The sequence below is a fragment of the Centroberyx affinis genome, unplaced genomic scaffold (assembly GCF_046629955.1).
Source record: "Centroberyx affinis isolate AG114_WGS23_722 - 3 ecotype Tasmania unplaced genomic scaffold, CSIRO-AGI_Caff_v1 ptg005080l_1, whole genome shotgun sequence".
In the NCBI taxonomy this organism is placed as follows: domain Eukaryota; kingdom Metazoa; phylum Chordata; class Actinopteri; order Beryciformes; family Berycidae; genus Centroberyx; species Centroberyx affinis.
The window spans coordinates 39,759-63,502 of NW_027282513.1; the positions used below are offsets into that span (position 1 = coordinate 39,759).

Sequence of the window (23,744 nt, forward strand, 5' to 3'; positions counted from 1 at the left end):
CTGTTGGGGGAGACTTTCACCCCCCCCCCCCCACCCCCTCACCGCTCTCATCTCATTCACCTCTTGTCAACATTTGCACGGATGTGGGAGAAACAAAAACAGTTAGCAAAGCCAGGTCTGCATACGTGAAAACTGCTCTCACCCAGACATTCTTTTACTATCAGTGCAAATGAGGTAGACATGACAACTAAGATAGCATCAGATCACACCGAGATCATCTTTCTCCAAAAACAGCTGATGGCGGGGGGGGGGGGGAAGGCTGACCGGAGATCAGCTGGGGCTCTCGGCAAAATCCCCAAAAAACATCCATCAGGAATCAGTTGCTTCCTCAAAACACGTTTGGAGAAAGAGTTACAGACGATCTTCCTTTTCTACCCATTCGGACTGTGCAAAACTAAATGATGAGGTGTTACTGGACTGGATGTTTTTGCAGGTTACAGTGTTTTTTGTTGTTGTTTTTTTTTTTGGGAGGGGATCTGTTCAGAGTCCGGTCCTTTTGCACGACGACTGAGAAGCAGAGTGTGAGATAAAAGAAGGTAAAAACATGGCATCCGGCGTGCTGAACGAACCAAAGTCTGGAAATACATCTATTCAGCTAGACTGTGGATGAGTACAGTCCACATTTTAATACTGGCTCAAAAAAAAAAAAAATTATAAAAAAAAAAAAAAGTAAAACACACCCCTGCCCGGTAGACTCCCACCCTGAGACCTCGACAGGAATGCTGGGAAAGGTAGTCCTTTTTCCTCCTTAAAAATGCAACAATATTGTTTTTTTTTTTTTTATAGCTCTATCACAGTAACATTGCTCTTATTCCCCACCTAGTGGTCAAAATTGGCAATAAATTTAAAAAAAAAAAAATAGAAACTTAAAAATTAGCATACAACATAAATATTACAACCGCAGGAGTAGTAATAATAATAATGATAGCGTCTATTTGTCTGCATCTATTACAAATTTGTATAACTCACGTGACAAAATAATCATTATTATTACTCTAACACAGTTTCAAAGTTAGTGCTTATATGTACACTCGTTAAGTACAATGCAAGTCAAAAGTGTTTGGACAGTGAACAATCTTCAATATACCTGTTACATTTACACAGGTATCTCTTACATTTATATGCATTTATATAAATAGGTAGTGTGCATGTTATCCATACAAATGCGGTCTGTACATAAGTTCCATGCACTGAATTGTACTAACTTGTATGCACATGTACATCTTATCTACAGATGCAGACAAAATGTGGGGAATGAGTTCTAGGTGAAAGTAAGCGTTCAGCACTGTACACACACACACTTAACACACACACACACCCCACTTTCAGCATGTTCACACACTATTTAGTGCTTGGCTCACTCAAAAATACTCTGTGGCAGCATCCCTTTAAGAGGACTTAAAGGGCAGTGGTAGAGTTGTCTTGGGTCAGCCCAACAAAGAGATGGCAGTGTTTTTAATTGTCATTTTGAATCTTAATAGCTACAAATAATAATAAAAAAACAAAATGTGTTTTCAAGAAATCTGCCCTGCCCAACTCCTGTGCTGTCCACTCCCCCCCCCACCCCCCCTCCATCCTCCTCCCACCCCCCAACTGAGCAGTATGAAACACTTAAAATCAAAAATTAGGTTTACAATTTAGCGTTATTTACATAGTTACAGTGGTTTTCTTAAAGCACCGCTAGCCGAGTGGAAGCTCCACAGCCGCCGCCCGCCGCTCGGCTCCACCGGCCGAGTTCTGCTCCGAATCTAAAACCAAAAAAAAACTATCCGATTTAAAAACTCCTCATGGCCTTAACAGCCGCTCTCTGGCACTTCGTACGCAGCGGTTCTCTGCTCCGTTCTAAGCTGGAAGTCTACTTTCTCTTCTACAGCGCTACCATCCCACTAGATAGGCAATACTGTGCTGTGACCGATGGATTCACTGTTACAAGATGAACAAACGTGTTAAAACTTTCAAGTTTTTGTTGACTACTGGATTTTACTTGATTTTGACTTGTTCACTTTGCGACACGCTGCTCTTTTTCACTTCTACTCATGCTATTCATGCCGTTTTGCTGCGTGTTTTTAGATTGTTTTGTTTCAACACTGTTACTGTGCAACACCACCTCAGGCCAACCCCAACTGCTGGATGTGTGGGAGAGGTCAACCCATCCCAACAGTAATGCAGGGCCAAGTTTCCGGGTCTTAATACTCATGCTAAATTAAGTGTGCCTGCATGATAAGCACTCTGCCCCTTCTGAGAACTGGGCAGCTGCTCAGTGACTCAGAGGCTTCCTCTCTTCCTTTCCTTGTGCAAGGAAAAGCCAATGCACAGTTCAAGGAAGGAGATTTTAAATTCTTGGGGCAAGGGGCGTGGCAATTTTTTTTTTTTTTCAAAATTTAAGATCAATTTACTTCTGCTCCACTTCTATGAAGCTTCTTAGAGAACAGATAAAAAGTTAAAATTTCCCCTTAATTCCACTTCGGTCCTCTCCCACCCACTTGGCTCATGAAGGCTCAAAACACCTTTCAGCCAGATTTGTTTTCAGTTGGAGAAGCAGCGCCATGCACACGAGGCCAGGGGAGAGGAGGAGCAGGTTTATGAGTAGGAGAGGTGGGAGCCGTTGGAGATGTGGGAGGTGACCGACGTGCTGCGGCTGAGCCCCCCGTCGCTCCCCCCGCCGCTGCCCGGCCCGCCGGAGGCCGTCCTCCTGAGCGGCTGGGGGCTGTTCCTGAGCGCCATCAGGCCGGGGCCCCGGACGGCCAGACCGCCGCCTCCGTAGCCTCCCTGAGACGAGGAGGAGGAGGAGGCGGACGAGGGAGGGGAGGAGGAGAGGGAGATGGGGGGCGGCGGCGGCGGGGGCGGCAGCAGAGCCAGGGACTGGGCCGAGGCGTGGGTGGAGAGGTGGTGGTGGTGGTGGTGGTGGTGGTGGCCCTGAGAGTGGTGGACGTAGTGGCCCCCTCCCCCGCCCCACTCCCGGACCCGGTCCCGCTCCCTGCCGTCCCGCTCGTGGCCGTCGCGGTACAGCTGCGGCGTGCTCTGGTGGTGTTGGTAGTGCTGCGGGAGGTAGTGCTGCTGCTGGTGGTGGGAGGAGGAAGAGGAGGCGGAGGAGGAGGAGGAGTGGCCCCGGCTGCCCATGCTCAGCTCGCTGTCCCTCCCCAGGCCGTGAGACGAGACGATGGACTCCGCACGGCCGAAGCCGCCGCCTCCGCTGTTGTTCTGGCTGCGCCAGGAGGGGGGCGCCGCCGAGTTCTGCACGCTGTGGCTCCAGTGGCTTCCTGACCGGGGAACGGGACGCGACGGCCAGCCGCTGGAGCCCGAGGACGGGCTGGGGTTCGGGTAGCCCTGGTTGAACGCCTCGGCCGGGATGCCGGTCAGCGCCATGTTGCTGAAGCCGAGCCGCATGCTCTCCGAGTCGAAGGCCTCGATCTCATGGGCCTGGCGCTCCAGCAGAGTCCGGATTCGCTCCGACCGTTCGTTCTGCAGAGACAGCATCTCCTCCTCGATCTGCCGGACAGGAGAACACACATTTACACCAAATATTAGTACTGGATTCACTACAGCAAAACACAGAAAAAAGGTGCTTTTCAAAATGGACATGGACATCACACATTATACCAAAGGCCTTTTCACCCTGAACTTAAAGTCTGGAGTCACAGCGATAAGTAACACCACAGATTTTTTTTCTAGGTTTCTAGGATGTCTGAATGGTCTAAGCAGGCACCGGGGTTTCTCGGTTTGAATCCTTCTTCTGACAAACAGTACAATACTCATACAGTTGGCAGTTTCTCTTTGATACCAGACTTTTTTCAGGCAGTCTTTTTAACTTGGGACTAACTAATCAATATTTAACCAACACTGCTGCATTCAGCAGTCAGCTACAGAGCAGTACTAAGCTACACAGGGAGTGAAACCAGCATTAACCCATTTTAAAAAGCACCGAAAGGCCTGTAGAACTAGTCTTGTATCTGGTTTCAGGTTTGTCCTGCGATTCTGCCGCTGCCGGTCTGAAGCAGTGTGAAGGCCTTCCTACCCTCTGCTCCAGCAGCGCCCTGCGGATGGACACCCTCTGCTCCAGATCCTTGGCCTCTCTCTCGTGCTGCGAGTCGGTGTGGATCTTGATCTTGCTCTGGTAGGCGTTCAGCAGCTCCAGCTCCTGTTGCAGCTGCATCCTCAGCACCTGGTACTCCGCCTCCTGGGTCTCATCCAGCCGCAGCTATGGGAACAAACGGGAACAAGCCTCCACATCAGTAGAGCACAATCTGCTGAGAGCTTTGGGGCTAAAATTCACGGGTGTAGTGTTGTTATTAAAACAGCGAGAGTAGCAGTGTTTAGAAGAGTTTATTATTAGTGTTTCACTGAGCAACTCACTGGACTCATTCACCACCACTGTTGGGCATAGGGGTGAAAATATAAACCATAAACCACTTGTGTTAAGAAATACTGGGATACTAGACTACAACATCAAATTTTCAGATTTTCTATTGCACAACTACTGTTTTGCCTGGAGGTTTCTCAAGGCGAGAGCAAGCTGCAAGATTCAAATGCTGAATTTCTCTCATCAGCTGTTAAGAACATCACAGGTCTTAATTTAGAGTCACAGCTCCTGTGAAACATTTATAGTCAGTAAATTTGTCAGTTGGGTCTCTCTGCCTTTTGGAAACCTGCTGTAGATCTTCCAGCACCGACAACACCTGAAACAATTTGAAGAACTTATCTACACAAATCTCACAAGTTTCTTTTTAACTTCTGTCCTTTTCTAGTTTGATACCGTTTTTATAATTTTGATAATCAATTAATCGTTTTAGTCGTTTAATCAAGTAAAGACACCAAACATTTGCTGGTTACAGCTTCACAAATGCTGAGATTTGCTGCTATTCTCTGTTTCATATCAGTATAAGATGAATACTTTTTGGGGGTTTTTTTGGTGCAGACCAAGTAAGCCATTTTAAGAAACACTCTCTGGTAACTTGTGATGGACATTTGTCATTATTTTTGACATTTTATAGACAAAATGATTAAACGATAACGAAAATAATCGTAAATATTGAAAATCTAAAACAATCAGCCCTAGATGTGATGATGTTGCTGAAGTGCAGTGGATGCTGTGGTGAATGCAGTGTCAGTGCAGTGGTTCTGCGGTTGGTGTGGAAGGTGCGCGGAGGTTTCCTTGCCTTACTCACAGCCTGTGTGGACAGCATGTCGTTGATGGAGTGGTCGTACTGCTCGGCCAGGATGGCCAGCTTACGTGTTTGCTCCTCTTTGAGGCGTTTGAGGACGGCCTTGTGGTCGGACTTGGGCGTACTCTCCAGCAGGTGGTTCCTCAGCGCTTTGTACTGACGAGTCTGGATCTTACAGGTGTCCTGGAACTGACGCTTGATCTGCAGCTCTTTGGACTGGTAGGAGGAGTTTTCATTAGTTAATCATGATAATTAGAAGGGTCCTTATAATCAACACTTTTAAAAAGAAACAGAAGAATAATACCAAGACAAAACAGGAATGGATAAATAAACACAAAATCAAATGTGTGTGTAGATTCATTTCAGTCATCCAGGTAGTGAGATGTTAAAAAAAGAAGGATTTTGTTTAGTCTTGTAAAAGTAAAAAGCAGTTGTCCTGGTTCGTGTTGCTCCCCCTCACCTTGAGGCTCTTGGGCTGCTGCCGGACCTCCACGGCGTGTTTCTGCCGCAGCTCCTGCTCGCGCCGCTTGTTGTACTCCATCTGGTTGGTGAGCTCGGTCTGGTGCTGCGTCCGGATCAGGTCGGCCCGGGTTCGCTGCACCGAGCCCAGCTGCCTGAACTCCAGCTCCTGGGTGGACTCGTGGTGCCGCAGCAGCATGGCGCACTCCAGGTCCTTCTGGGTCTGCTTCTTGTTCAGGTCCTGGTGAAGGGCGAGTGAGCGATGAGAGAGAGAGAGAGATAATTTTACATTTGCTTCTTTTACACTTGGGCGGGTTTCCCATAACCATCTAAGAAAAGATTTGCTCCACTGTAAGACAATCATGTTAACGGTAAGAAATGGCCCTGATGTGAACTTTAATGACTTTTCCATGACTTTCTATAACCAGCCAGGCAAGTTCCTAAAGGGGTAAACAGCTTGCTATGGAGAAGTGGCCGTGCACTATGAAAACAGCCGAAAACCTCTATCTAATGCAATAAATGTTAAACAAGTTGTAAAATACATTCTGGCAAATTCCTGCTCAGTGACCCATTTGTTAAATCCCCTGATATTCCCCGACTTCTCCGGAGAATTTATCAAATTCCTGGACTTTCCCTGTCTGGGATACACCTCTCTAAATTCATGATATTCCAGGAATTTCATGACCAGAGGGAACCTGCCAAGATCGTCTTTGTTCGAAAGAGGAGGAAAGACCGCACTATCAAATAAACACAAACGTTTATTATAATTATTTAATAATAATTGATTTGGTAGTGTGGACTTTCCTCCGTTTTTTGAACCTGTCTGCACAAGAGTCTGCACTCTGAGGGCATGAAGAAGAGTTGTGAGTTGAGCGGGAAAGTCCTTTATTTTAAGATGTATGTTCAAATCTTCCTTCCACTGGCTTAGGATGGATATTGGCTCCAAAAATCACAGAATTACAAGGGACAAAAACAACCAGACCTTGTTGATCATGGTCTAGAATTCAGCTCAGGTGTCTACGGTGGATTTTAAGATGTCAGGGTGGACGTTTCCTTGCTGTACCTCTCTCAGCAGGTCCTGCTCCAGGTTGTGGCGAGCCAGCAGCATCTTCCTCTTGTACTGGCGACACTGCAGCTCGTAGTACTGCCTCTGCCTCCGCAGCAGGCCGGCCTCCTCCTCCGCCTGCATCTGCTGCAGACACTCCTTCTGACGCACCAGCCACTCCTGCTTCTCCCGCTTAGGCGTCGACTGGTTCTCACTCAGCTCCTGCTTGGTGGAGGGGGAAAAAGAAAAGTGAGAAAATTCAGCGTCACAAATCCAAAATGTACAAGTGACACAGTTTCCTCTGCTTTTTCAACACTGGTATTGTATTTGGGGTTAAGGTTGGGCTCGTGCCTCTTTGAGCTGGTCCTTGCGCTGGCGGTACTGGCGTTTCTGTGACTCCAGTAAACTGGTCAGCTCTTTCTTCTGCTGGCCCAGTATGTGCTGCTGGAACTTCTTCTCTTCTGCTAGAGCCGCCTTCGTCTGGAGGGAAACACACACCAAGGCTGGGGTTAGGACTGGGAGTGGTTTCCAAGTGATCAGTATTGGTACAGATATCGGTAGCAATAATAGCAAACAACCCCCCCACCCTTCAATCCCCCCCACCCAAACACACACAGTCTGTGCAAATGAAAGCCTTTTAGCCCTATGTGCTTCACAAATTCAACTATTCTATACCCCAGATGTATGAATGGATCCACGTTAGCAATTAGCATCTCTTCACAGAATGATTGATGAATGATTGATGAGTAAACATGATAATAATAAATGTATCAATACCTTCTACCGAATCAAACTGCTGTTGAGAGGCTGCACTGAAGAATGCATCGCCTCAGACATTTTGCACTGCATCTATGACTCCATCCACACCTCACTCTCTCATCTATCCTCCTCACTCTCTCATCTGTCCTCCTCACTCTCTCTCATCTGTCCTCCTCACTCTCTCTCATCTGTCCTCCTCACTCTCTCATCTGTCCTCCTCACTCCCTCATCTGTCCCCCGTCTCTCCATCTGAACCCCGTCACCCCCGTCTGGCCCTCACCTCTTTCTCCAGGATGGCCTGGTGCTTCTTGGACAGCTTGTCAGCCTCTGTGGAGAAGCTGTTCCTCTGGTTCTCCAGCTCCTTGTCCAGCCTCAGCTGGTGCTCGTCCATCTCCGCCTTCAGCTTGTTCTCCAGGCCCATCAGCTGCTTCTGGTGCTGCCGCCTCATGCGTTTGTACCCCGACATCTGCTCCCGCAGCGCCGAGCCCTGCTCATGTTCCTGGATCTGACGGGTCACCTGGAGGAGGAATGGAGTAAGTCTGGTGTTTAAGAGCAGCACTCCCAAATGAATTGGCAAATATTTTTAATTGGCAATATATACTGCCCATGTGTCAACAACACATGGGCAGTAATTCGACCTATGTATCTTAAAGCATTAAAGAAGAAATCAGTTTTTCCTCATTAATATGCAAATTTATGCAGTGAGGCACTCCAAAAATCTAATCAGATCATGTGCCCTATAGGGGGAACCTGTGATAGTATGAAGTTTGTGTATTGTTTATACTTCATTACACTTCATAACACTTCATTACTGCACTTAAGTAAGATTTTCAAGTATCTGTACTTTACTCAAAAGAAAAATCTATACTTTCTACTCACTACATTTTCAAAACAGACTCGTTACTCTCAGGAAATCATCAACTGATTTTCTAAAAAAAATAATTTTCAGCATCAGATGGCTTCCATACCGGCAGCTGATCAAGAGCCAGATGTGATTGGCTGCTTGTTCAGCAAAGTGACACCAAAAATTAGGGAGAGGGAGAGAGAGAGAGAAGCAACACGAAGAAGAGAGAAGCAACAAGAGAGAGAATTAACGTTCGTGAATTCAGCTGCTAGGGTTCAGGTTTGTGATTTGAGCTGCAGACTCTTTCTCATCTGGGATTCAGAGGAACGCTCAACAGAAAACCAGTTTAGTTCATTAGAAATGACTTTTTTAGAGAATGACTTTTACTTTTATACTTTAAGTAAATTTAAGTCCACGTACTTTTATACTTGGACTTGAGTAAAGGATTTGAAATGGTGCTTCAACTTCTACCAGAGTATATTTGTATACTTCTACCACCTCTGCCCACCATGACGACATCATGTCCTATATATACTACGTACCATGGTGGCAGGAAATGAAGAATTGGAGAAAATGTAAACTAGGCACAGACAGAAGTAAATAGGCTGTAACTCTTTAACTCCTTTAATCTCCTCAACCCAGGGAAAGTTCCCCCAGCTGAATTTGAACCAGTGACTTTCTGGTCAATCCGTTTCTCTGTCCCTCTGTCTGAGACGGGGTCAAGCTGAGCACAACCAGTAAGAGCTGCTGGGCATTCGGCACTCACCAAGGAGGCGGTTCGGATGGTGGCGAAGTGGTCGCGGTTGCGGTAGTAGGCGCGACGGCGGCCAGCAGAGGGAGCCTGGGGTTGGTCCATCTCTGGCTGGTAGGGGTCGTCATAGATGTTATCCTGACCCTGAGAGGGGGAGGGGGGGGGCAGACATTTAGATACATACAAACACACAATCACAAAGCACACAAGTATTATTTATTTACTTATTTTCCTTTGTATACTGACACTGCAATCTTCCTGTAGACTATAAGACGCTCATGTGTATATGTATAAGAGGTTACACGTATTCGAGTATGTGTGTGTATGTATGTATGTGTGTGTGTGTGTGTGTGTTTGTGTTGGCTTGTGTGCATGTGATTACCTACTTGGTCACCCGCCAGTATTTATCTGTATATACGAATTAGCAGAAATGTGTAACTGAATGGAAGATGTGAATTACAGGCTGCATGTGCTTCGTGAATTGTAGACTGTATGTTGTCACACAGGTTAAATGGAACCGCATGTACCAAGTAATAGAATTTGGAAGATATGCTGTATAACTAAGTTGAATTCATTATTCTTATTTTATTTTTCCTTCATTTTATTTTTAATTATTTATTTTTTGTTTTATAATGTGAAATGCTCAATAAAAACAATGTTAAAAAAAAAATAAATAAAAAAATCACACAAGTAAACATAACAGCCACATGCCTTCAGGAGGACCAGTGATTTCCCTGCTTATGAAACTTGTCAGACCGGGTTCAACACATGCAAGTCAAGCTCAAGGTCTAAGAGGTTTTTTACCGCGGGCCGGTGGATGATGGAGCTGTTGGAGGTGACGGTGTGCTCGCCCTCCTGCATCATGGCCATCTCGCTGCTGCTGTCGTCGGAGGCGTCGGCCAGGCTGTTGACGGAGCTGCTCTGGGAGCTGGCTGAGATGGACATGCTGGGCACCGACTGGGAGCTCTCCATGCTGTTGACCGTTCCCGTCCGCAGCAGGTACTGCTCCACCTCCTGACACGGCACAACATGGGGTTTCACTTTTTATCCTTGATTTTTCTCTTTTGACATTTTCATAAACCATTTGACTTTTGCCTCACCTGCACAATCTGCACTGTCATTCATCATTTTGTGTGGCTTATTTTAATATATGAAAATAGAATAAACTGAATCTGTGTCTATTGTACTGGCTGGATATGCAAAAATTCATAGGCCCCCCCCCCCCAAAAAAAAAATCATTAATCATGTACTCAAAAACACCTGCCTTCATTTGCGTACGTCACTGAAAAATGAAAAACTTTGCATTTAAGTTCCTTCCATTTGTACAAGCTCCCTTGCATCTAGTCGTTATTTTAATATATGCAAATTAAAACAAGCGCAAATTCACAATAGCTGTGACCACGTACGCGCATGTATACAAGCGTGGGGAAATTTTTGTGGACCAACCGACCGACCGACAGAGCGAGCTATAGAGCTGCTGGTGGCAGCTAAAAATATATATACCAACAAATAAATCCCTATACTAAATACACAATGCATAGAGACACAATGGCAATGTCTCTGGTCTATTCTTCTTTTGATGTAGTCGGAGGTATTTCTGCATTTTAAGCCTCACAACTATTCTAATTTATTCAAAATTTCTCCCTCCTTTTACTCACTACCAGAAACTTTCTCGTCTCCCTCTCCTCCTTCGTGTTTTCTACCCTTTCCTCCCTCCATCCCTCTTCTCCTTCATCCCTCCTTACAGCCTCCCTCCTCATCCTCCTCCCCTCCCTAGTCCCTTACTCCTTCCCTTTCATCCTTCCTTCTCCTCTCCTCCCACCCTGCCTCCTGTCATTCCTCCCTTGTCCTCTACCTCCTCTCCTTTATAGCCCCCGATTATTATCCCTCCTTTCCTTCTATTCCCCCTCATTTCCCTCCCTCGTTCCCTCCTTCCTTCCTGACCACCCCGCCACCACTCGCCTCATCCTCCTCTCCCTCGCTCCCACCCTAGTCTCCTTAATTCCTCCCTTCTTCCCTACCTCCTCTCCTTTATCCCTCCTCTTCTTCCATTCTCCCTCATGACCACCCCACTCATCCCCCTCTCCCTACCTCCTCATCCTCCCCTCCCTCGGACACGGGGCCGTTCTGCTGGGTCTCCTGGAAGAGGATCTTCTTCATCTTTCTGTACTGCAGGTTGTCCAGCTCCCGCACCGCGTCCTTGGTGCGCGCAATCAGGTCCATGACCACCGTCAGCGGACGCTCGCGGCACAAGAACCGATGCTGAGGGGGGAGGAAGGGAGGAAAGGAAAGGGGCGTTAGTGTGACTGTAGTGTAGAGCAGTGATTCTCAACCTTTTTCATATCAAGGACCCTAATTTTGCACACATTAGAGCCACAGACCCCCATTTGATGAGATTTTGTCTCTCAGACCCAAATCTGAGAATATTTTTATTGTTAGATATGATTTTGTCCAGAATTCCATGACTATCTGTATTGTAGGTAGAGAGATAACAGAGAAACTATGATCAAAACAGTCATTCATCTACATTCTCTAACTGTGTTAACTTCTTGTAAATTAAATAATGGTGAAGTTGAATAATTCATCAATTTGCTGGGGACCCCCTGGAATGCCCTCAAGGACCCCTGGTGGTCCCCGGACCCCACGTTGAGAACCACTGGTGTAGAGGAGGTGTTAATGCTAACGAGACATGTGACGTTAGGGCTGGGAGTCGATTCCAAAAAGAACAGATTCTTCGATTCTAGGCATTTGGGAATCGAGAACCGACTCCAAAGCTGTGGAGTCAAAAGTACGGAAAAGTGAATCCCAGAGCCGAATTCCTCTCTGGTGATTCTGATAAGTGGCTCAAGTTTTCCCGCCAACAGAGATTAGACAAGGTATTAGACACCGTCTCTGACTGTTGAGAAAATGCCTGAATCTACACCACACACATCGGGAGTGTGGTGTGGTATTTTGCCTGGAATCGACTCCATCAAGTCCCAATACTTGGAATCGTAATTGGAGACGATTCTAAGGTTTCTGAAATCGAACAGCCCTATGTGACGTGACTGGAGAGGTAAAGAAGCCAGGCTGTGTGTGTGTGTGTGTGTGTGTGTGTGTGTGTGTGTGTGTGTGTGTGTGTGTCCTCCCTTACATTCAGCAGCACGTCCGAGGTAGGCCGGTCCTGGGGAATCTTCTGTAGGCAGGAGTCAACAAAGTTGCGGAAGTAGTCAGACCTGACGAGGGAGATGCGAGCATGTTATCACCGAGAAAAATGAGTCAGAGAGAGAGAAGCTAGAGGAAAAATAAATGGGGAAACTAGAGAGGAAAAAAAAACTAAGAATAGAATACAGATAGAAGAGAGGTGTTCTCACCAGTGATTGGACTGAAGGATGGGGCTCTCGTTCTGAGCAATGTGGTATAAGGCACTCATAGCATTCATGTTGAACAGTGGAGGCTTCCTCTCCGCTAGAGAGAAAGTGTAGGATGGAAAGGCTGTTAGTCCCACAGCACCTGAAACCTTCGTATCACACCTGTTGACCTGAGAGTGTGTGTCAAAGTTCACCGCGGTTATTCCGGTGGTGATTCTTACCCAGCTCTATGCAGGTGATGCCGAGGGACCAGACATCCACCTTGCCGTCATACTGGCCCTCGTCCATGGCCAGGATCACCTCTGGAGCCATCCTGCCAAATACATTTTAGCATTAATATTTGAATTTCAGTCAAACTTCAGCCAATTCACAGTCAAATTTGATTTTTAGGGGAAACTGACAGTCCTGATACAGAAAATAGCAAAATCTCTCCATGCTTTGAACACTGTGACCGGAAGGTTTCTTTATGGTAATCTCACCTCCTTCAAGAGGTTGGATTGGCCTACTCCATACTGTAATCTGAATCTGATTCGACAATTTTGGTTATGCTCCTAACCATTCAAGTCAAAAATCACCTCAACTGAAAACCCTGTTTCATTAGCTCTGTTAGTGACAGAGTGAACTGGACCCATTTTAAAAGGGGGAATGGTGTCCAGAATGCCATAAAATTCTGCAACAATTACTTATATTGTTGCAGTATTATTGTAAATACTGAGCAACTAGAGAGTAGAAGGCCTTTTCTGCAGATCAAAGTTTGTCTTCTGCTACTTCTGGTCACTTGCTGCAACTCAGCCACAAAAACACGGACAGCAAATCAGTTTCACTCCGATGGGTTACAGCAGCAGCACTCACCAGTAGGGGGTTCCCACAAAGGAGTTAGCCGGGGCCACGATGGAGGCAGAGCCGAAGTCCCCCAGCTTGACTTGGCCAGGCTCCGTCAGCAGGATGTTGCCTGCCTTCACATCCCTGATGGACAGACGGCCGAGGATCACATGTTAACGAGCATAGAGATTTATTATACGCACAATAAAGGTGCTGTTTCTAACATCAATATATCACTGCCAAATTAAGTGGGATACCTTAATATAATTACCGTAAACAAATGAGACCATGGTCAAGACGATTAACTTCTATCTCACACCAGTGGTACTGTTGCTAGTGTCTCTCAAAATTTAGACTACATTTCCCATAAGCCTTTGCTGCTTCCTGTCAAAAAGACGATCTTGGCTTTCTCAGTCTCTTTGGCTTTAATGAAGAGGATAAACACGTTGGAAGTGATTTCTCCATCTTCCTTTCCCTCCTTCCACCATCTGCTGCCAGAAACTCTGAAAGCTTTAGCTCCGTTTGCTCTGGAAGAACAGAACCTCTTCCTGTTTTGTGCCGTAAAGCGATCCAGCAGATATTTCCCTCCAGATCCACCAGGTGGAGAAACAATGGAGGATGCAGAGTAGAGGCTGACAGTCTTCTCAGCGATGGTCTCGTTTGTTTACTCTAATCATACTAATGTCTAAAAACGAATGTGGCAATGATTTATTGATGCTAAAATGGGACGTGCAGCATCTTTTACACAGTACAATCATTTACCACACTGACTAAAAAAGATAAGCAGATCTAAACCCAACTAATGTTGCCAAAACTTAAGAGAAAAATTTACCTGTGAATCATATTGTGAGAGTGAAGATATGCCAGGCCCTGCAGTGCACCATGGGTAATAGCAGCTATTTCGACTTCCTGGAGCGGCTTCTTGTGAACTGCAAGGACAGAGAAACGAAGAGTGAGACAGACTTATAGAGAGAGAAAGAGGGACTAATAGAATAGTGTCTCGGTAACTGCAAAAGCTATGACTAAGTGCTGTTGTTTAGAGCCTGGAGCTCAACAAACCTTCAAGGAGATCTGAGGCCGAGCCGAGGCAGTACTCCATCACCAGCTGAGGAGAGGGGGGATACATTTTAAAAACATAATCAACACATACATTCACATAAAGCCCAACCTCTGCATTGTGTGAAACGCATTCGCACAGGATAATGAAATTCACTGAAATCACCAATGGCCCGAATACAACTGTATAAAGTGACGACTTTTACAATTCCTCACTTTCTGATTTTGCATTCAGTACCTTCTGCCTCCATTTTTCATGACAGAAGAAATTGTGCATCCAGAAGAGGAAAAAGAAACTGCATGCCAACAAATTACAGCTAAAATTACCAAAGAGTTTGAGTCACACAGGATTTAATATTATCAGAGGACGTCTGTCTTCACTGAAGGCAATTTGTGGAATTTTTATTTTCCAAATTACAGACATGGCAGATTTGCACGGATTAAATCACCGACAATCTCACTAAAAATAGGGGGTCAAAGAGTACAAAAAACTTATTGATTAGAGTTTTCCACCAGTGCTTTGAAGCAGAAGCAGGCTAAGGGTTTGTTTTGTTTGTCATCATCATATTATTTAAAAGGTGGAAGTGGGAGAACTTTTTTTTTTTTATTATGTTAATGCAACAAACTCAACATGCTGTCCCACGTAGACTCATAATACTCCCACTGATTCATATTTACAACACTAAAGAATATATTTGGTGTCACAGCTTTGGTGATGGGAAAGCGTTGTAATGTTGCAGTGGTATATGCATATTGTACAACCCAAATGTACACACACACACACACACACACACGTACGTACCCATGCGGTGTGCTCTCTCAGGTAACATCCCCGGTACTCGATGGTGTTGGGGTGACGGAGTTTCTGTAGGAACTTCACCTCTTTAATGATGTCCTGCCATTTCTGGAGACAGACAGAAAACTAACTCAGTACACAACAAAACTCAATGCACTACTCACATGTTTCTCAACACATTTTGGAGACGGCCTGTCATTACTAGAGACATGTACTGTATGTTAACTACTAGACTGTTAGCATGTCATTTCCCAAACATGTCCGTCGAGGTGAGAGAAAACATTTCTGTTGTTATGAGTCACAATGAAGAACAAATAAACATTTTTCAGTCAGTAATTCATACATTTTCTAACACGACAGTTACGATTGTCTTGAGTTATGACAAATGTCTCCATTTTGTCAAACTCAAAGCACTGAATTGAATTCATTTTTCTACGTAATGAATGCACTTGCACTTTGTATACCAAGAAGCCGCAGATACAACATAAAATGCAGATGTTGAATCATTCAACAACTGTCAAGGTTTTGACTTAAAAATGCTCACTAGATCAACATTTTGGACACATAAATGCAAGTTTTAGGAACTAAGCAAAGTTAATTCACAGCTCAGGATGAATACTACAACCACAGAATCACTAGAAAGGCCAGTGGATTTTGGGGCTTTAAGAGAAGGACAAAAAGCCATGAATTGATGCAACAATTAGTAACAGCTAGTACTTCTTTGCATGATTTAGAAAATCTAACACTGGTATGTAGAGAAAGTGGTTCTAGGAAAAGTCATGGAGAAGGATTTGGAAAGCTGAGATATTTCAATAGCAAAATTCAAAACTCTTTCTAGTGTAAAGTCAAACCAAACGCTTTCTGTTTACCTCATTCGTCTGCTTGCCGCTGTAGGACATCTTCTTGATGGCCACCACCTCATTGTTGCGCACGTCTCGGGCCTGTTGGACAACACACATGATATGGAAGAGCGTTCACACAAAAATGAGTGTGTGGGTGTGTTTCTCACCTTAGGGGCCATGGTACAAGCATGTATTTGCGATGGTAGAAATATAATGGTACACAGGGTTGACACTAGGGCTGAACAATTAATCGAAATTTTATCGAAATTTTATCAAAATCGCAATATGGCCTACTGCAATTTTCAAATCGCAGGAGCCGCAATATTTGTTAAAGGTGAAATGTGTGTCAAAAAAGCATTTTAAATTAAATATTGTCGTGCTGCAGAGATGTCCTGGCCCACACATCATATTCTACAGACTTAAGAAAACATCTTTGTTTGGTACAGATCCCCGCAAAAATCACACCATAATCATTTTAATACGTTTTTCAATGAAAATGAGAAAAACATTTAAAAAATTAAAAATTATCATTCCTTCTAATATTGCAAATCTACGGAAGAGGATTAGGGCCACATGTGAAAAATTTATTTGAGTTCTGAGTTTAAAGTCAGAATTCTGACTTTAAACTCAGAATTCTGACTTTATTCTCAGAATTCTGACTTTAAACTCAGAACTCAAATATATTTTTCACATGTGGCCCTAATCCTCTTCCGTACAAATCATGTCGAAATTGCAATATCAGTCAAAATAATCGCAATTAGATATTTTCTCAAAATCGTTCAGCCCTAGTTGACACCATAGTCCCCCAAGTTTCTCCAAAAAATAAATAAATAAATAAATAAAATACTCAAAATAAATACTACTACTAGGAGGATTTTTAGTTCCCTTGGAGTAATATTTTATCAGTAGTCTACGGCATTCGGACCAAGTGGATCAAAAAATGTTGCTTTGAGAAAACATTTTTATAAAGTCCCGACCCAAAATTATATTTAAAAAAAAAAGTCAGTGATTCGTAATGCTAGTCTGATACTGAAAAAAATGCATGAATTAGCAACTGTTTAAAATTTCCCTTTCAGTCGTCAGTTGCATTATTATATCAATGCAAATTGATGCAGATCATCTATTTTTGTGGCACAGGTCTCCTATGGCCTTTTAAGGAGCTGAAACTCAGTGTGGCAGCGTGATGTGGATGTGAGAACTGCTTTGAAGATGTTGGCTTGAAGCTAACCATGCCAAGAAGCATAATTTACAGGTAAAATAAGATATGCATCTAGTGCAGTCGCATGGTGTTTTCTCACTGTTTTACTAATTTATATTCACAGCTTCCTTGTTATTAACACAGTGTGGATATGAACAGACAGCATCTCTCCCTCTTTGAAACCCACACAGAAAGATGCTGGTTGCTGCTCAGGCCTCCTGAGCTTCGTGTGCGTTTCTAAGTGAAATGTTACAATAGGTTTTGAATTTGGAAAATCATATCAGTGCCTAAGAATACAGTATGTTTCCCTCCAAACCTAAACATTGAGCAGTAAGTATGCAATATGCGGGACATTTTGTTGCTTTATTTATGAAAAACACCACACAACGTACAAATAACAGAATCTGGTCGCTACCTGGAATTGAATTTAAGACCAATTTAAAAACCAAACTAATGAAACAAAACCAGCCTATTTCTGATTGAACACAGCTAACGAAAGCTGTGAAACTATAAATGGGCAGAACAAGAAAAAAGACAACAGGAAATCAACTGTTCAGGGAGATGAAGTCCAACTGTGTTTAGTAAAGCAGATGGGATGCATATTGTACTACTAACCCTGTTCTGTATTAATCTAAAAGTGGACATGCAGCACAAGGAAATCTGAAAACTCTAACTGGATTTAGACTTCAACAGACTTTTTTTAAAGGCCTAAAATGTAGATAATTTTTCTTTTTCAGACTTTAAAGACCCGCAGATAGCCTGTTATTTGGTTCACAGTGCGTCCTGAAGTGAGGAGGTCCTGAGGAACATGCAGGACCGACCCAACATCCACTATCCCGCCCGCTGACGTCCCAGCATCCTACTCACAAAGTAGACGGCTCCAAAGCTGCCATGGCCGATCTCGCGGAGGTCAGCGAACAGCTTCTCGGGGTCGTCTCGGTAGAAGAGCTCTGCCACCTCCGGGTCCTTCAGATTGCCCGCCCGTGTGCTCGAGGGCATTGCCAGGGCCTGGAGAACAGGAAGAGAACGAGAACGAGAACCAGTTAGAACCGGGATGCTGCGCTGATGGGTGGAAACACACAGCTTATAAAGTATGGTCCAAACAACGCTGGAGAACGGTACCATCCCTCTAGAATGGTATAGAGCGCTTTTTTTTTTTTTTTTGCATGTTTTGGTAATCTCATTTCAAAGTCCTGGTCACTACTAATCACTACTGCAGGTTTCCCACCTTGTTCCTGATGTAAAACATGACTTTTCATAATTAAGTTGGGGCACTTCCATGATCTAAAAACATTGTTCCTTCATGGCTTGTTAATGTTGTTTGTCAGTCTGGTTTCCAGTTGGGCTGAAAACCGTCTGATGCCATGAATGTGTTAAATGTAGGGATGGGACTATATATTCAAATTCAATATATCGCAACACAAAACTGTGACAATACATATCGTGGGTAAAAAAAAAATAATCGTGATTTTAGCTCCATGTTATTCTGTTGTAGTAATCACAAATGAGATGGCTTGCGGCTCACAATTTCACAAGCTCTCCATCCAAATTATATTATCTGCACTTTGTAATGACATTTTTAAATTGTTTACATTCTAGCGAGCCAATGCCATCCCTAGAAAAATTTGTGTCTCAGAAATAAACATAATTCTGCAAAATCCCACTTTGTTGTCATTGAACTTTTATTTACTACATCGTATCGTGGTTGTATTGAATCCTGAACCCCCTATTGTGTATCAAATCGTATTATGAAATAAGCTCATCGTCCCATCCCTAGTTATACAAGATTCATTCTGCTATATTCCTGAAAAATGACCAAAGAAATCATAAAATTCCCTGACTTTCCCTGTCTCGAATATGCCTCTCAAAGTTCCATGATATTCCAGGAATTCCACAAAAAGAGGGAAGCCTGATACTAGTATAAAGGATTCAGACTGATCATCTGGGCTCTCCACCTTTACGATGGTAGAAAAAAGTCTTAGCTGCTCTATGTGGGATGATAAAAGGTTGACAGGTTGTGGTATGAAGGGTAACAGCCGGGATGTGTGGCTGCAAAAGCCCTGAAAAACTTGAGGTTCAATAAAAGCGAGTCTGTTACAAAGAGAGAGAGAGAAAGTGTGAGGGGAGTAACAACGTGGAGGAAAAACAGAGCGATGTGAGCGGCAGGGAACGAGTGGTGATGTGGGAAAGGAGAGACGAGATGGCAGCTGGTTTTCACAAAGTGCACTTTAAAACTAATGCGTTTCAATTATTTACTATGCAGTTTGGCTGGGACTCGTGACGTCAGAAGGAATAACCGCTGTGAAAGCCCGACAGCGTCCAAAATAAGGACGGAGTGGCGCCAGTCAGCGTTCCCAATTCATTAGCTAGGCCTAACTGCTGACATTCAGTGCCTCTGTTTGTGCATTATAGAAGCAAAGATACTGTCACACACATGTTATGACCTGTCAAGAAAGGGAGCAAATACTTTCACTCTGGCACTTGAGAAATATTTGAACTTCACAGCCATTTAGATGAATGTAGTGGAGTAAAGACTTGGGATATTTGCCTTAAACTGTAATGGCATAAAGGTACTCAGATACCTAACAGCTGCATGTCTCAATGAGAAAGGTCTATTATATTAAATATGCCATCAGTTAAGACAAATTACCCCCTTTTTGACATAACTGAACTTCAGGGAGCAATCTTAGGGGAAGCAGTGAACACAACTGGACATGCACCACCAACGCTTCGCTTAACCAATAAAGATTAATGCTTCAGGAACTTAACAAAAGTATGACTCTAACAGGGTATTTGCACTTTAACTAACTCATTTATGTGCTTCCAGACATGCCAGTGTTGTGTACTGGCTGCCAGCTGCTGTACAGCTCACTGACAGTGGCGCAGATTTCTAGCAAGCTACAAACTGCCGGTTACCAAACAGGACTTCATTGATACAGTACATTAGCCAGTTGTCTACCACATGGCTAAACAGGGCTAGCTGGGGCTTACTTATTAGCCATTTGTCCACTACAGGGCTGAAACGGGTCGCCTGGGCTTACTCATTACCTGTCTCAATGCCGTTTATATTTTGTTGACAAAGATCATTTTTAATATAGACTACCATTTCAAATGAACAATTAGAGCTTTGTGGAGAGTGAAGTCAGGATGCTGAGCAGAAAGACTGATCAGCCAGATCCATGTATCCTGTTCTGTCAGTCTGCGTGTCTGTACCTCAACTATTGTCTAGTCTGCAGTCTTTTCAGTCAAACTGGTTTGTCTAATATTATGCAATCTACATTTAGTTGCAGTTCTGACTGTCATCTTATTATGTTAGAAAAGAGAATGCAAACACTGACATGTTGCTTACCATAAGCAATAGACATTTAAAAATGATGATAAAGATGATACAGATAAAATTCTATAATTCTATTATCTTTACGTCTGAGTGTTATTGTTGTAACACTTTAACGTTTTGTTGACCTACTAAAATGGTTGCAGTGGAGACACAAATAGTTTTTCCATGGTAATCGTTTTCCAGTTTGGACATGTAAAATATTTGGTGCCATTTATCCTTCAGAAAATGTTCATATCATGTTAACCTGCATCAAATGTGTCAAGTGGTCTAAATTTAGCTTTGCAAACAAATCTGCCTGAGAAAAAAAAACGTAGCCTTTAAACATATTTGTATATATGCATGGCTCTTGAATAACACCATAAATAACTTAACGACTTAAACATTTGGAGCCCTTTCAAACATTTTGTGAAAGCCCTCGATGGCCTGTGTTATATCACGCATCTGGAGATGTAAGAGCAGAGAGTCTGACTGGTAACACTGTACGTTCTTCACCATGACTAATTCAACTCAACAGGAACATGGGCATATATCCATGAAAATGCAAAAATGAGCCGTGTTGAGCGTCATGTCAAATCATCTGAATAAATCAACGAATGTCAACTTAGCATGCACATTAAGCCATGGTTATCGACAAATGCATCATCATTTGATAATATGGTTAATGTAACTGCTCATCCTTGAGCATTAGCTAAGGCCTGGAGTAGAGAGCCAGCAACATTACTCTGCCTCTACAATTCAGTGAATGCATGAAGACATAGCCTTAGGGCTTCTGTTTAATGCAATACTGCATGGGTTGTTCCCTTTGAAGCAACTCTCCGTCAGCGCGCTAGTAAATCTGTGTGAGACACCCCCCACACTCCTTCAAAATGCAGTGAACCAATTTCCAATTATACATTATGTGGCACTCAGTGGTCTGATGGTGCCCAATCCAAGGCAAGGAACCAGAGGCCTGTGGCTGTTTGTAAAGGCCCTGATCTTTTAGTAAATTTTAGTAGTTGTTGACAGTCAAGAGAAAAACAACAAATGTGGAATAGAGAAATGCATCAGTCTACCATGACGATGGATCTAAAAGAAGGAAAAATGTTTCTCAAACGGTTCTTGTTCAACAGAAAGGGCGAGTCATAATTTGGTGTGTCAGTGGTGCCTGATGACCAAGATCACATGGCTGAACCAAGCTGCGACTCTGGTGGCTGTGACAAAGTAACGACGTTACTTATGCACAGCAGAAACTCCTTAGTGTAAATAGCCTGTCCCTACTCTACCCTAAAACTGGTACCTTTCTGTTGCTCCATTGATAGATATGCGTAGGCTATACAGTATGCGTATAATATGAGTGGTCACCACATTCAAACAGCTGGGGTTCTGGGTATAAAAGCATTCTTCAGTGCCAGAAACCATCGCCTTCACAAATTAGACCTAGACGATTCCTCAGTTTAAATGAAACAAGCAGTTGGACCACACACAGTGAGTAATGGGTAGTTTTCAGTGGGTGTGGTCCAAAGTTTAAGGAAAAGTTTATAGAATAGGAAAATCTTTAATCGTGAACCATACAAAGAATGAAACATCCATGAGTTGCAGTGCTAATGAATAAATGGGTGCTACAAACACTTATAATTGTATTATGTAGCTAGATGAGCGTAATCATAGTTGAAGCTGAATGAAACCTTATGTGCCTTTCAGCTTTTTCGTGATTAGATGCAAAATCTCTCATGGCAGAAATCACTATTATCAAACATCAAATCCACCCTAAACAATTTAAGGAAGTAAGGAAGCTGAGGGAATGTGGCCTTGGTTTTAACTTTGGAAAAGCATCATGTTATGCATACTCGTTTGGACTTCTTCCCCAGAACCACAATTTCAATTCTATGAGATGAAAGCAGTTTTGTTCGGATATTACAATGTCATGGCCTCCACTTCGTCCTGATAATTCTCGTCAAGAGCTCGTACAGTCTTAGAAAAACTGACTGTTGGCTGGTTGACCTGCAACAATATTCCAGTTGACATTAGCTCACTTTAAGCAATTTTTGCAGGCCGAGCATTTTAGCTTGTTGTTGTGGTTCGTGAAAGAAGAATCAAACATTACAAATTAAGAGTCTAATACCTAGGGATGCATTAGCTTAGCTAGTCGCTGAGTATTGATACTTCGTTAGGTTGCTAATTTAGTGAGTGTTAGCAGCTATTGAATGGTTAGCTATTAAGCTGATGTTAGCAAAGCAAACCGCAACTGATAGCAGTAGCTAATGTTGCCTCGGTTAGCTCTGGGGTTCTCAAAAGACCCCCAATTAGACAACCATTCAACCACCGATTCAGATTTGATAAAATGTTGTCCCAGGGATCCATATGGAAAGACTACTGTTACTGAATTAGCACTGTATTGTAGCTGTCTGTGCAAATGTGATAGTGGTGAGTGTAACCTGTGATTAAAACAGCCCCATTTAAACATTCTCTAATTGGGCTCATTTCTAGTCACTTGAATTATAGTGCAATTATACTATCCCTGTTTTGCTAGGGACCCCCTGTAGCCGCTTTGAGGGCCCCTGGGTGTCCCCGGACCCCAGTTTGAGAACCTCTAGTTAGCTAACTAGGTTAGTTAGCATTGCAGCTAGCTAGCAAAATCAAGCATTCCTTACCGCGGCTTATTGTGGTTCCGCTCTGGCACGAAAAACAACTGTTAGCAGTCAAGCTAACAAGCCTCAATCCTCATAGCCCGGGTCTGCTCACAGTGGATGATCAATGAGATGTTTGGTCCATTTTCACTGAGGTCGCCCCAGATTTCAGAGCCACGACGAAATTGATGAACGGTTTACAGACTATTCTGGCTAGTTTAGCTAGCTCAAACGGCTACTGCAAGCCCGCTAGCTGTCTGTTTACTGGTTTACTAGCCTTGGCTAATTGGCTAGCTTAGCTTTGCTAGCTTGCAGGCTAACGTTAGCTGTTCCTACGGGGTGTGGCTGGCGTTTCTCCGCGATTCCCCACTTCCATGCATATTGCCCGGTTACACCAAACCTTTAAAAAAATTATAGACTTAAAATCCTGTGTATCGTCTGTGCCTTGTCCTCACGTTTGATTTCTTTCTAACACCGTTTTTGTTCTTGCTAAATACAAGATGGCACAGACTGGTGGGGCGGGACTCAAGAGTGTGGACCGGAAAATGATTTGTTCTATTTCCTGTGAGGTTTCGGCTTCACAAATAAAAGAGTATAAATAAATCGACCTAGATAATATTAATAATCTAGTACAAACGCTCGAAGGCTCGATTAAATTATTTTTTTTTTTACAACACACTATGTTTGTGAGCCATATTTCATTATGTCAGCGGTCGA

General features: G+C 43.6%; 1 protein-coding gene across 1 annotated transcript; it reads right to left on the minus strand.

Annotated features, from left to right (window-relative positions):
* Positions 1-1,632: 1,632 nt before the first annotated feature.
* taok2a (TAO kinase 2a) lies at positions 1,633-23,520 on the minus strand. The gene is made up of 20 exons (XM_071545951.1): positions 23,052-23,520; positions 17,952-18,092; positions 15,914-15,985; positions 15,051-15,152; positions 14,252-14,297; positions 14,025-14,121; positions 13,223-13,336; positions 12,592-12,683; positions 12,374-12,467; positions 12,154-12,235; positions 11,112-11,282; positions 9,825-10,034; positions 9,036-9,164; positions 7,706-7,942; positions 7,018-7,146; positions 6,685-6,888; positions 5,623-5,862; positions 5,166-5,378; positions 4,016-4,198; positions 1,633-3,489 (listed from the first exon to the last, which is right to left on the minus strand). The coding sequence occupies exons 2-20, from the start codon at positions 18,081-18,083 to the stop codon at positions 2,581-2,583; spliced, it is 3,456 nt and encodes a 1,151-aa protein (XP_071402052.1). The 5' UTR covers positions 18,084-18,092; positions 23,052-23,520; the 3' UTR covers positions 1,633-2,580.
* Between the last annotated feature and the right edge of the window lie 224 nt (positions 23,521-23,744).